We start from the raw sequence: 12,183 nt of genomic DNA, 5'->3' as shown, positions 1-12,183 counted from the left end.
ATCGGTTCTGGGACGGACCGATGACGTGGATAGGAGGCGCCGGGGCAGGGTCTGCCTGGGTCCTGGCTGCCTCCCGCCCTCGTCCACTCAGCATCCGCGCGTGTCGACCGCACAGGGGCTGTGCCCAGGCAGACATGGCAGTGGCAGCTGGAGACACGTCGGGCAGACGGGGGTGGCTGGCACCAGAGCAGATGCGTGTGCCGGTCGGCGGACACTCGGTTCGACCCCCCCCATTTCGTCCCCTCAGGGTGGTGCAGGCCATTCGTGCTGGGCCAGCGTCCCATGCAGCCGTCACCGTGGTGGGCGGCTTCTCGTGTTCAGGGGACAGGCGACCAGGTGGCTGCCCGCAGGTGGCCGTGCGTTTCCCGCTGCCAGCATCACCGCGGGGCGCGTCTGGCTGGGGGTCGGGGGTCGGGGTCCAGGTTGTTCTTGCCGCTTCTCCACAGCGTGGAAAGCGTTTCAGACACAGAGCTGTGAGGACAGCAGGTCCCTCGTGGGGCCGTGCGCTCCGCCTCACACGGCCCACGGCCGGGAGCACGGACCCCGCGCCCCCCGTTCAAAACGCGCGGGAATCGCTCTGCCTCCTCGTCAGGCCTCTCGACTTTCTCTCAGAGGAAACTCAGAAAACGTTAGGGTTGCATGTGGCTTCTCCCAGGGCACGTGGAGCAAAGGGCCACAGCGTGGGGGCCTAAAACAGTAGAAACGCATCGCGTCACGAATCCGGACGCCAGCGGCTGGGAGCCAGGTGGGCCGCCCTGCTCCCGCCCGAGCCCCGGGGCCAGCCCGTCCTGTCTGCAGCTTGCCCGGGTCCCGGGTCTCGTGGCCACATCCCTCCTCCGCCGCGTGTTCTCACCGCCGTCCCTCCGTGCGTTGCCGTACCCAGGTTCCCCCTTTTTATACGGGCACCAGACTCCTGGGTTATGACCTCATCTAACTTGGTCACCTCAGCAAGGACCCTGTTTCCAAATAAAGCCACATTCACTGGTGCTGGGGTCTGGGACTTCAATGTGTCTTTTTGGGGACATGCTTCAGCCCATGGCCGTGAATAACCGCATCCACCCCCGACTTTGCTGTGAGCCGTGACTGACCGTGAATGTCAGAGCCCACCTCTCGGCCTCGCGTGTGGCGTCATGTGGTGTCGCACTCTGGACGGAGACCTGGAGTGGGTGTGTCGTGTCACAGTGGCACCTGTGGTGCCCTGGTGGCTCGGAGCTGAGATGTCACAGGGGAGCGGTGGGTCAGCTCCAGTGCCGACTGTGGGATGTTTTAAAAAATATGTATCGAGTTTAAAATGTGAGATTTCAGTGTCGTACGTTTAAAGTGCAAAAGGTGCCATGGTTCCATCGGCCCCAAGAGCACGCACTGAGCCTGTTCGGCACGGAGGGGGCCCCTGCGTGACAGGCACCGGCTGCGGCGTCACGGTGTGCGCCGTCATGGGAGACACACGGCCGGCTTCCCGGAGGAGGGGGCGGCGTGACCGGCTGAGCTGCTGGGTGTTTCGCAGCCTGTTCCGACCAAGCCTGGTCTTGGTCCCAACCAAGACCAGAGTCTGCAGGAGGTGCCTGGGAGCATGAGCGAAAAGGGGTGACCTCTTCCCTTTTCTCTCCCCACCACATAAAACAAAGAAATCGCCCCGGACTGACTTCCCACCAGCGGAAGCCGAGAAACGGGGAAGTGCAGCCCCAGGTAGGCGCGCCGGCCTCCCTCGGAGGCTTCCGCCCGGCCGGGCCCTGTCTGCGCCAGGCCCCAGGCCACTGCCCCACCTGCCGGACCCCGAATGAGCACCCCTGGGACCCCAGTCGATGCTGGCTGCGCTTGGGGCCTCGCATCTGCCTGCTGGGCTCTGGGTTCTGGGTTCCCCGTCTTGCTGGCTGATGCCCCCACCTCCGTGAGGCCTGGCAGGACCCTCGAGCAGCCCCGGCCTTGGCTGGTTACGGAGCCTCCCGCTGGCCCTGCCCCACTTGTCACTTGTCCTCCCCCGCTGCCTCCTGCTGGACTCCCATAGTGTAGTGCCCTCGGCCGTCCCGAGACACAGGCTCATTGCCTCTCAGGGTCCCATGGCCGGCTGGGCCCGGCCGGCGGCTCTCCCCGCCCGGGGTGCTGGGTGCGGCACAGTCCCAGGGCTGAGCCTTTCTCCCTTCGCCGTCTCTGGCCTCTGCTCCTCAGGGAAGTAGCGGGGCACAGACCCATACAGGTGCAGAGTGGACACTGCTCCCTAGGCTCAGGCCGTAACAGGGACGCAGGGGTGGAACTGCATCCGGCGTTTTCCGTTTTTGCTAGGACAGATTGCTTTCCTGGTAGAGCTCTTCACGGATGGAGGAAAGTGCCCTAACCCGCTCCGGGAGTCGGGGCTTGGCACAGCGGGTGGGACGTGTCCGTCTCAGCCGTCGCGTTGCGTGGTCCTCGTGCATTCCGCGGCGTGGCGACTTTACCCAGGAAACGTTAGGGGTTGGGAATGGCACCGAAAGTGGCAGGCGGGACAGGCCCTCGGCCGTGCCCCTTCCTCGCGTGGCCGCTTGGTCCTGTGCGTTGTCACTGCGGCCCTGGTTGCCCGTGTCGTGAGCCCCCAGCACTGTTCAGGTCGACGTGACTCTTGGGGTTTGGTCTGCTGCAGGAGTTCAAGTTGGTTCAGTACCAAGATGGTTGTTCGTACATGATTCTGGCTGAAACCGAGGAATCTGGAGACGAGCGGGTTGTGCACAGAGTAGGTGGCGGGACCTGCAGGAGGGGCCAGCAGACGGTGCCCCAGGGGACGGTGCTGGCCCCATCTCGGGAACCGGTGTGGCACAGGTGTCCCCTTTGCCCTTGCTCGCACCTGGCCCTCAGCTCCTAGCCTGTCGCACCTGTGCCCCTTCATGGACCACAGGCCCCCCCCGAAGGTGCCCCTCAGAGGCATGTCACATGTGGGCTTTGCGTGCACGGAAGGCCCCTGGGCCCCGTGCGGCAGCTCTGGTCATTCAGAGGTGATGCTCAGGTGTGAGTCCACAGGTACGTGCCCATGAACAGGTGTGTCCAGAAGCCAAGTGTGTGTTCCTGGATAGATGCGCGTCTGGCGGCCAGGTGTGTGTTCCTGGACAGATGCGTGTCCGGCAGCCAGGTGTGTGTTCCTGGACAGATGCGTGTCCGGCGGCCAGGTGTGTGTTCCTGGACAGATGCGCGTCTGGTGGCCAGGTGCGCCTCTGTCAGACGGTGCGCTCTGCCAGGGCAGGGCAGGTGCTGCAGAGCTGGCGCCCTCACGCTGTGAGCTTGCTTTCTCTCAGGTGTGCACCTCGCTTGTCAGCGGTTCTATACTGATCGGCTGTGTGGCTCAGGACACTTCCGTTTTTGGGGCCACAGCTGCTGAAGAGCGGCCGGGTGGGCGCCGGCCGAGGGGCGGCCTGGCTCCGCGATGCTGCGTCTCCCCGCCCTCCTCAGGCTCCGGGGTAGGCTCCGTGCGTCCTCAGCGTTCCCACAGCAACAGCTATGTTAGGTCAGCATTATTTCAGATTCCTTTTCTCTTCCGTGTACAAGCAACTTTCTCCCTGATGGAAGTAGCATGGTTTTCTTACTACGAAATCTCTGTGAAGTACGCGAGTGAATTTTAAGCTGCCCTGGTTGAGCACAACTTTCACGGAGTTTGCTGTGGAGATGCAGTCCTGCGAGGCCACCGTCACCCACGCAGTGGCACGGGGCCTCCTGTTCGTCCCAGGGCTCCGCCCGACTCTGAGGGTCCGTGTTCCCGGCCAGCGAATGTGCTTGTTCACAGGGCACACCAGTCGGTGAAGTCTGCGCTGACGCGTTTGGCTCCGGTGCCCGAGGCTCTGGCCCGTCCATCGTGGGGCCGGGAACCGGCGGCCACTCCAAGGGACTCGGGCATGAAACTGGTGTCTCGACTTTAAACGGTCCAGGTCCTCGATTCGAAGCCTGCTGTGTCCCCTCCCTGAATGTCTGCTTTATCTGAGTCTGTAAAGCCAAGTGTGGGGGACGAGGCCACACCGGGATGGATGGTCTGCCCTCCGACCGACTCAGACACGGTGGGGACAGACGCGGATGCTCTGACGCGCCCGAGGCTGAGACCCCAGGTGTCACCTGTGAGCACGTGGCCCCTCCCTGCAGCTCCTCTGGACGGTTTTGGCCGCTGTCCCCGAAAGGCTGACCCAGGATGGAAGCGGCACATCTGCCTCTGCCCTTGGGTCTGGGGCCGGTCGGGCGGAGGTGTGGACCGTGCCGCGGTGAGGGGTGAGTGCAGCGGGAGGTCCCTGGGGCCTCGGCGGCTGTGGTGGCGTCTCTGTCGCGCCGGGCGCCAGCAGCAGGAGGAGCGGAAGGGGCAGTGGCAGTGGGAGCCCCTTCTGCTCTCCGGCCTCCCGTCCCAGCCCGTGGAACGCGAGGCAGTGGCGGCTTCTGCACGGGGCCCTCGCGAGTGGTTCCCGCTGGCGTTTGACAGCCGAGGACTGGCGGAAGACGCTGCGTCGTGACGGATTTGAGGAAATAGAGGGCTGTCTGTGCGAGGCCGGGCGGAGTCCGCCCTCGACGTCCACTCCCGTCGCCCGGACACGGGCTGTCCTTGCATGTGACGAGCCTAGGTTTCCACCATTAAACACGTCCTGGGAGACTAACCAGCGAGGAAGTGGGGCAGTTACTAGGGAAAGTCAGGCGTCATAACGTCATCGTGCTCAGGGAGTCTCGGAGGTGAACGTGCCCCCAGAATTCAGTCATTAGAATCCTGACCCCCGGGCCTCAGAATGCCCCTTAATGTGGATGTAATTAGTGAAGACGAGGTCGCTCTGGAGGAGGGTGGCCCTTCATCCAACGGACCAGTCTCATAATAAGGGGACATTGGGACAGGTGTGTGCACAGGGAGGACACCGTGTGCAGGCAGAGGCGGAGACGGGGTGATGCGTCTGCAAGCCCAGGGCTGCCAAGGGTCGTTGCCACCAGCGGAAGCTGGGGAGGCAGGACACGGCCTCCCGTGGGGCTGGCAGGGGCAGCAGGCCTGCCGACACCTTGGTCTGGGACGGGGGCCTCCGGCTGCGCTAGGGCAGAGTGATGTGTTCCGGCCGCCTGGTGGGTGGCACTTTGTCCCTGGGGAGCTGATGCAGAAGCAGAGGGAGGGGCTGTGGTGGGCAGGGCGGGAGACGTCCCCGGATTCAGGGGCCGGCGGCTTCCCGCGGAGAGCCCGGAAGCACCGGTGCCCTCGTGTGCCCCCCCCCCCGGAAACGCCTGGGGCTGAGCCGGACGCAGGCCAACCTCCCCGTGGACGTGCGCGGGCGGCGGCGCCTGCTCGGCACGCGCTCCTCTTCGTGGCTTTAAGGACGTTCCTTCGAGGGTGCGGGACGGGGACACAGGTCGTCCAGCCCCCGGTTCCCGTCGGGGTGACAGAGCCCCTCTGACTGCTCGCGGGCGCTTTCCCGGTCCCTGGACCGTCTGCCGCGTGCGCCTGACTCTCCCCTTCTCCCCCGCAGAGTCTGTAGAAGAGGCGACCGCGGACTCCCGATGAACGACCGGAAGGAAGATATGGAAATCGCGTCCCACTACCGGCACCTGCTGCGTGAGCTGGACGAGCAGAGGCAGCACGGCGTCCTGTGCGACGCGTGTGTGGTCGTGGAGGGCAAGGTCTTCAAGGCGCACAAGAACGTCCTGCTCGGCAGCAGCCGCTACTTCAAGACGCTGTACTGCCAGGTGCAGAAGACGGCCGACCAGGCCACGGTCACGCACCTGGACATCGTCACGGCCCAGGGCTTCAAGGCCATCATCGACTTCATGTACTCCGCCCACCTGGCCCTCACCAGCAGGAACGTCATCGAGGTGATGTCCGCCGCCAGCTTCCTGCAGATGACGGACATCGTGCAGGCGTGCCACGACTTCATCAAGGCCGCGCTGGACATCAGCATCAAGCCGGACGCCTCGGACGAGCTGGCCGAGTTCGAGGTGGGCGCCCCGTCGGGCAGCAGCACGGACGCGCTCATCTCGGCCGTGATGGCCGGAAGGAGCATCTCCCCGTGGCTGGCACGGCGCACGAGCCCCACCAACTCGTCCGGGGACTCGGCCATCGCCAGCTGCCACGAGGGGGGCAGCAGCTACGGCAGGGAGGACCCGGAGCCCAAGGCCGACGGCTCCGACGACGTCTCCTCGCAGTCGCTGTGGCCGGGCGACGTGGGCTACGGGTCCCTGCGCGTCAAGGAGGAGCAGGCCTCGCCGACACACTACGCGGGGAGCGAGCTGCCCTCCGCCGGGGCCAGCGCGGCCCCGAACGCCTTCTCCGAGCAGGCCGCGGGGGACGGCTGGCAGCCCACGGGCCGGAGGAAGAACCGGAAGAACAAGGAGACGGTCCGGCACATCACACAGCAGGTGGAGGCCGACAGCCGGGCCGGCTCCCCCGTGCCGTCCTTCCTTCCGACGTCCGGCTGGCCCTTCAGCAGCCGCGGTGACGCAAGTAAGCCTTCGGTTTGTGGCAGGTGGGGCGCGGCCGCCCTGGCCCCGAGGGGCTGCGCGTCCTGGGCCCTGGGCTGCTCCTTTTGTCGCCGACGCGGCACGTTTCCGGCCGACGCCGGTGGCTTCCTGTGGGTCGCTTTTCACAGTAAATTGATGTGAGCGCAGGGAACGTGACCAGCATGTCCCAAGGGCCAGCGTAGCCTGGGGCGGGGCTTCTCTGGGACCGAGGGGGCTTAGCCGGAAACGTGGCTGACACCCGGAAGGAGCCCACAGGGTAGGTGTGAGGCCGGCTTCTCTGCAGAGCTTTTCACGCGTGCTGGTCGGGTGGATTAACTTTACAAGGTTTAAACGTTAAAAGTTTTAAGAGACGACGATGAGAATTAACGAAGCGCCGTGAAGGCGGGGTGGGGGAGGGGCGGGAGCGCGTCCCGCGGGCCTCACCTGTGCTGGGTCGTGATGGTGAATGTGGAACGTGGCGTCCTGTGCACCTGTTTCGTCCCCAGTGAGAAGTTTGCCTTAACCCCAGGGGCTTGAGGACTTAGGGCCATAAAGCGCCCTTCGCAATGAGGAGTGTCCCCCATTTGCCAGCATGTGCGGGTTCCAGCAGTTCAAAGCAGTGGAGGTGCTGCTCTCCCCCGGCGTCTGGGCCTCTCAGATCCTAGCCGAGGGGAGCTTCTTGTATCTGCCGCGCAGCCTAGTAAACGGCACGTTAAACCTTTACCGCCCGCCGGGGGTTCAGCACGTGGCAACCACAGCCACGCTGAGCCTTCCCGAGTGGCGGATGGGGCAGTGAGGGCCGCAGTTCGGGGTCGGGCCAGATCAGGGTGGCCCCTCCAGAAAGAAGGTGAGCAATCAACTGGGTGTGTGAGCAGGGGACGGAAGGCAGCATGCGGCCATCAGCCCTGAGAGAGGTCACGAAGGTGACCTGTGCCGTGTGCAGGGGGCACCCGCTCGCAGGGCCCCTGGAGCAGCCCCGACCTGCTCTCCTTAACGGGACGCTTCCCCCAGGGCCCGGTGCACTGGAGCTTTTATTGTTGTCGTAAAACACACGTGCCATAAACTTCACCCTTTTAACCATTTTTAAGTGTACGATTCCTTGGCGCTACGTGCGTTTACACTGTTGTGCAGCCGCCACTAAGATCCATTTCCAGAACTTTCCCCGGTCATCCCCAAACCGAGACCGTCCGTTAGCTGTGCGGCCCCGGACGCAGCGGGGCCTGTGTCGCCCATTCTCGGTCTCAGCGTTGCTCCTGAGCACGGGGCGAGGCCAGCGCCCTCCATGGTCAGGATGTGTCGCTGTGACCGGCGTCTCTCAGCCCGGGCTGGACACTGCCGGGGGGCTGTCCTGCGCCGTCGGCGGCGTCTCTGGCTTCTACACACTGGACGCTGGTAGCAACCCCACCGCCCAGTGTGACAACCAAAAATGTCACCAGGCATTGCAGATGATCACGGCAGCAGCCTTCAGAGCCGTGGGACCCTAAGTGAGCCAAGTCCGAAGTCCCGGTGTCTGAACTGACAGCGTGACGAGCTGTGTCCCCTGCTGGCTGCTGGCCAGAGGCACGGTGGCGCCCCCGCCTGCCCCGGCTTCTCGGTCCCCCACCCGCTCTGACCCCTGAGAAGCAGCGGTCCACGCCGCTGACGAGGACGGGGGCTCCGGGCCGAACTTCCCAAGGCGGCCAGTGCCTTCACCGCTGTCATGAGTCACCGTCACCCACAGGCTGTGACGCGGGAGGCCTTGATTAGCAAGTCCATCGACACACTAAGAAATGTCGGCTGCTTGCGCCTGTGGGTTTGACGTTTTAAATGCAGTTGTCGAGCAGAAGGTGTTTTTAGAATCCAACAAGTGACTTTGGCTGTGTACTTTTGTTAATGTCTTGAAGCCCGCAGGTTGCCAAGGCAACCGAGAGCCGCTCCTGCCAGATCATCCGAGTTGCTAAGAGAGGACGGGAGGTTGTGGGCTCGCGGAGGATGGTGCTGCCGGCCTGGGCGGCCGCTCCCCCTCCGCCCTGGCCCGGGGCGGCTTTGGAGGTGCAGGGTGTGCTCCCCACTGGAGGTCCAAGCTGTGCTCCCCCTGGAGGTCAGGCTGCTACGTCCTGGAGAACAGCTTTTATTCTCGTCCTGCATCTAGGCCCGCCTCCCGAGGGAACGTGTCGGGCAGTTCCCGCATGCGGTTCAGGGCGATGGATGTGGACCCTGGGACATCCGGCCCTGCAGCTAGGGCCACCCGCCCTGACCCCTCTGTGTGTCCCCACCTCGGCTTGTGACTGGGGCCCATCAGTGTTTGGAGTGGGTTTTCCGGCCCAGCAGCTCTCGGGTGGAATTGGCGCGTGATCGCAGAGGCTGGTTTGCGAGGCCTGCAGGCACACTGTACGCACAGCTGGGGTGTGGGTCCGGCTCTCCCCGGGGCCGGCTGCATCGTCCCCGCGCCCGTGACCCCGGGGCGTCTTGGCCTTCGCTCAGGTGGGTGCGCAGCTCCTCGCTCAGAACCTGGCAGAGGAAGAGCCCAGGCCCCTGGTCCAACGCCCGCATGCGCCCCTCAGAGGCCTGCAGGCAGGAAGTCCCGTAAGTCGAGTGGAAGCTGCAGGCTGGTAAAGTGGATGTTTGTAGCTGGACTGAGGCGGATCAGGACGTGGGGCTTAAGGACACTCGGGGGCCATAGAGCACTTCAGGTGGGGGAGGGTGGCCTTCCTGGTTCCCAGCCTCCTCCCTGCTCGGAGATGGAGCAGGTGGCCCAGCCCCTCGGAGCCTGTCACTGGAGCCGAAGGAGGAGCTGGCTGGCGGAAGGTCCGCAGCCGATGGCCTCAGGTGAGACCGTCAGACCTGGCCCAGGCGCTGTCCCTCAGGACACGGCCCGGGGACTCGTTTGGAGAAGCGGGAGCCTCATGAATTTGAGTGACCGTTGCCCACGCCCAGGGCCACCCGCGTCTTTCAGCACCATCGGTCACCGCTGGAGGGAAACCGCCTTGCTTCACGTGACGTGTATTTCGGGTGAAGGGGTCTGGATGAGAAGCGCCCCATGTGTCCGGCTGGGACTGGACCTGCCCACAGGGGCAGCAGAGGACGCCCGGCCCCACCCCGCGTGTCGGGCCCCGCGAGCAGCGTCTGACCCCGGGCCGGCCCTTCGCGGCCTCGGTTCGGCCGGCCAAGGATGGGAAACAGGGTTGGGAAGCCCCTCGGCTGGGAGTGTGAAACCCTGTTTTCGGTTCAAGCGGGTCAGTGCTCCGGTTTGTAACCCGCGGGCCGAAGGGCTGACTGCGTTTATCGGGAAAACCCGCTGGAGTGGACGCGCGCCGTCCCAACCTGCCTCGTTCGCTCAGGCGTCAGCCGCATCAGCTTCACGACACGTTTTCGGGCTGTTGTCCAAAACCCACCTCGCTCCCCGAGCGTCTCACAGTCAGTGGCCGACGCCTGTACCCTCCGTCCCCAAACGCTCACCGGGCGTTTGCTCGAGTTCAATCAGCGATTGCGTTTTTAAGGTCAGTTCTCACACCGGGACTCTGCCACCCCCAAATGTGCCTTTCGATGATAAGTTTTGACGAATGCACACAGCCAAACCGCTGCCCGGGGGCCGAGGACGCCCCCTCCGCCTCTGGCCGTGGGTCTGTGCTCCCCCCACCGAGGACCAGAGTCCGGCTTTTCCGTCACAGGGCGACTTGGCCCGTTTAGCGCTTTGTCCGGCGTCACCGTGCGCTTGCGCCGTCGCGTCTCCCGGTGGCCCACACCTTCGGGGACGTGGTGTGTGTTCTGTCGCCCGAACACACCAGTGTGTGTTTGTCCAGCCTCTTGTCAGCCGGCATCTGGGCTGTTGCGAGCTTTCACGATTATAAATGAAGCTTCTGTGACTCTTTCTGGCGGGTCTATTCTGGCGACGTATGGCGACGTACATGTTCGTTTGTCTTGAGTAGATGCCCAGGGGTGCGGTGCCTGGGTCAGCGGCGAGGGCAGACTTCTTCCTAAGTGGTCACGAGCACCCCCGACAACCTGAGCGGAGTCCAGGCTGCTGCACGCTCCGCAGCCGAGTGTGTTGTCCGTCATTATAGTTTTAAGCACTCCAGTGGCTGAGTTTGGACAAATGCATAACACTCCTGCTCTCGGGAGAGAGACCAGGTCCACCAGCGGGCATGTTCCCTCCTGCCCTTCCAGTCAGACCCGCACCACCCACCCCCCGCCCCGTGACCCCGAAACAGCCCTGCCTGGCTCTCGTCACCAGAGCAGCCAGCTCGGGGGCCGCAAGCAGAGAGCATCACACAGAGCTACGCCGTGTCCGGCTCACTTCACTCTGCTTTTCTTTCCGTTTCGAGGTGTTTGTCAGAGGTGGCAGCGAGGCCCTGTGTACCCCTTACGCAGTCACCCGCAATGGCAGCATCTTGCTTGTCACAGGCAGCGCCACAGCCGGGGTACAGCCTGCAGCCTGAGCCCCCAGCCAAGCCATGTTGGCACAGCGTCACTGCCACCGAGGGCCGCGGTTGCCTCCTCCCCCCGCGGCGGCAGCCACGGCTCCGTCCCACGTCTGTGATTTCCAACCTGCTTTTGAGTTTCATTCACGCTGTCGTGGGCATCAATAAGTCACCCTTTAACTGCCAAGGACTATCCCGTTCTGTGCCCAGAACAGTTTGTTTATTTGCTCAGCTGTCGATGGACATTTGGTTATTTCGGGGCTTTTTGGCCACTGAGGATAACGCTGCTGTGGACGACCCGTCTCCGTGTGGACGTGTGTTTTGGTCCCTCTCAGGTCCAGGCCCCGGAGTGGAGGGCTGGGCCGCCTCCGGACGCGGTGGATCTGGACAGGCCGTCCAGCTTCCTAGCTCCGTGTCCTGGGCACGCGGCCGCCTCCCTGGCCACGAAGTCCCGCCATCAGGGACCCATGTGGACATGGGCATTCGAGCAAAAACCGCGTTCCGGGTGGACCGTGCCTCCTGATGGTCACGTCGGTGAAGCGCAGCCATGCCGTGCTGGTGCACAGGGCTGCTGACCCCGTCACCGTCCCTCGGGCTCTGTTAAACGGCTGTAGCTTTTTTGTAGCGGTCATAGGAGCCCACTTTGTGGCGTTGCACGTCAAACTCTTATCTGCCCACGGATTAGTCGCAACATAAATATCACTTTCAACTTCCTATTCTGTTTGCAGAATTTTGTTCATTACGCCGTCGTCTTAAATTCCTCTTTCTGAATTCAAGCTGCGGTCGAGACAGACTCGGGAAGGCGAGAGCTTCTGCATTTGCTCTCCCGGAGCAGGGTTTGGCGGAGTCCCCGCCAGCCACCCCTCTGTCCCGGGAGTGTCCAGGGCCCGCCCCAGACGTGGTCCTTTCTGGGTACTTTCCCTCTGCCGTCTCACTTGAGGAGGATGAACTCCGGAAGGACCAGCCCTGACCCCGCTTCCAAAAGCGAACGCGGGAGCAGAGAAGGCAGCTCGTCTTGCGGGGGCCAGGGCGGCGCGGGGTGCGGGGGTGTCTCCCTCTGCCATGGCAGCTGCAGCCTGGGCCAGCACGGGAGGTCGTTTTAACGTGAGGAGGGGCCCTGCGCGTCATTCCCAGAGACCGCGTGGCTCTCCTTTCCTTGCGGCTGGACCGCAGGGGTGGGGCCGTCTCCCGTTTTGTCACAGAACGCTGCGGGGGCGTAGGTCATAGGTCATGAGTCGAGCGCCGCCTCCTCCCTCTAGGCTGCCGTGCGCCCGCCCTTCTGTGTGTGGAAGTCGTGATGCCAAAGGTGGTTTCACAGGTGGCCTCGGGTCTGGTCCCCAGCCTGGAGCCTGAAGCGGGCTCTGAGCCGAGCCCC

At 64.1% G+C, this 12,183-nt stretch overlaps 1 protein-coding gene across 2 annotated transcripts in view; it reads left to right on the top strand.

Moving 5' to 3' along the window:
* The window catches only part of ZBTB46 (zinc finger and BTB domain containing 46), a 28,881-nt gene that overhangs the window by 8,875 nt on the left and 7,823 nt on the right, over positions 1-12,183 (top strand). For both annotated transcript variants that reach the window (XM_023519872.1, XM_023519871.1), the window contains exon 2: positions 5,442-6,412. In XM_023519872.1, coding sequence (XP_023375640.1) covers positions 5,473-6,412 — 940 coding nt within the window. In that variant the 5' untranslated portion in view covers positions 5,442-5,472. The remainder of the gene's footprint in view (positions 1-5,441; positions 6,413-12,183) is intronic.

Source organism: Pteropus vampyrus, unplaced genomic scaffold, assembly GCF_000151845.1.
Source record: "Pteropus vampyrus isolate Shadow unplaced genomic scaffold, Pvam_2.0 Scaffold239, whole genome shotgun sequence".
Classification (NCBI taxonomy): domain Eukaryota; kingdom Metazoa; phylum Chordata; class Mammalia; order Chiroptera; family Pteropodidae; genus Pteropus; species Pteropus vampyrus.
The sequence above is the reverse complement of the archived record's forward strand: the minus strand, read 5'-3'. Positions and strand labels throughout refer to the sequence as shown.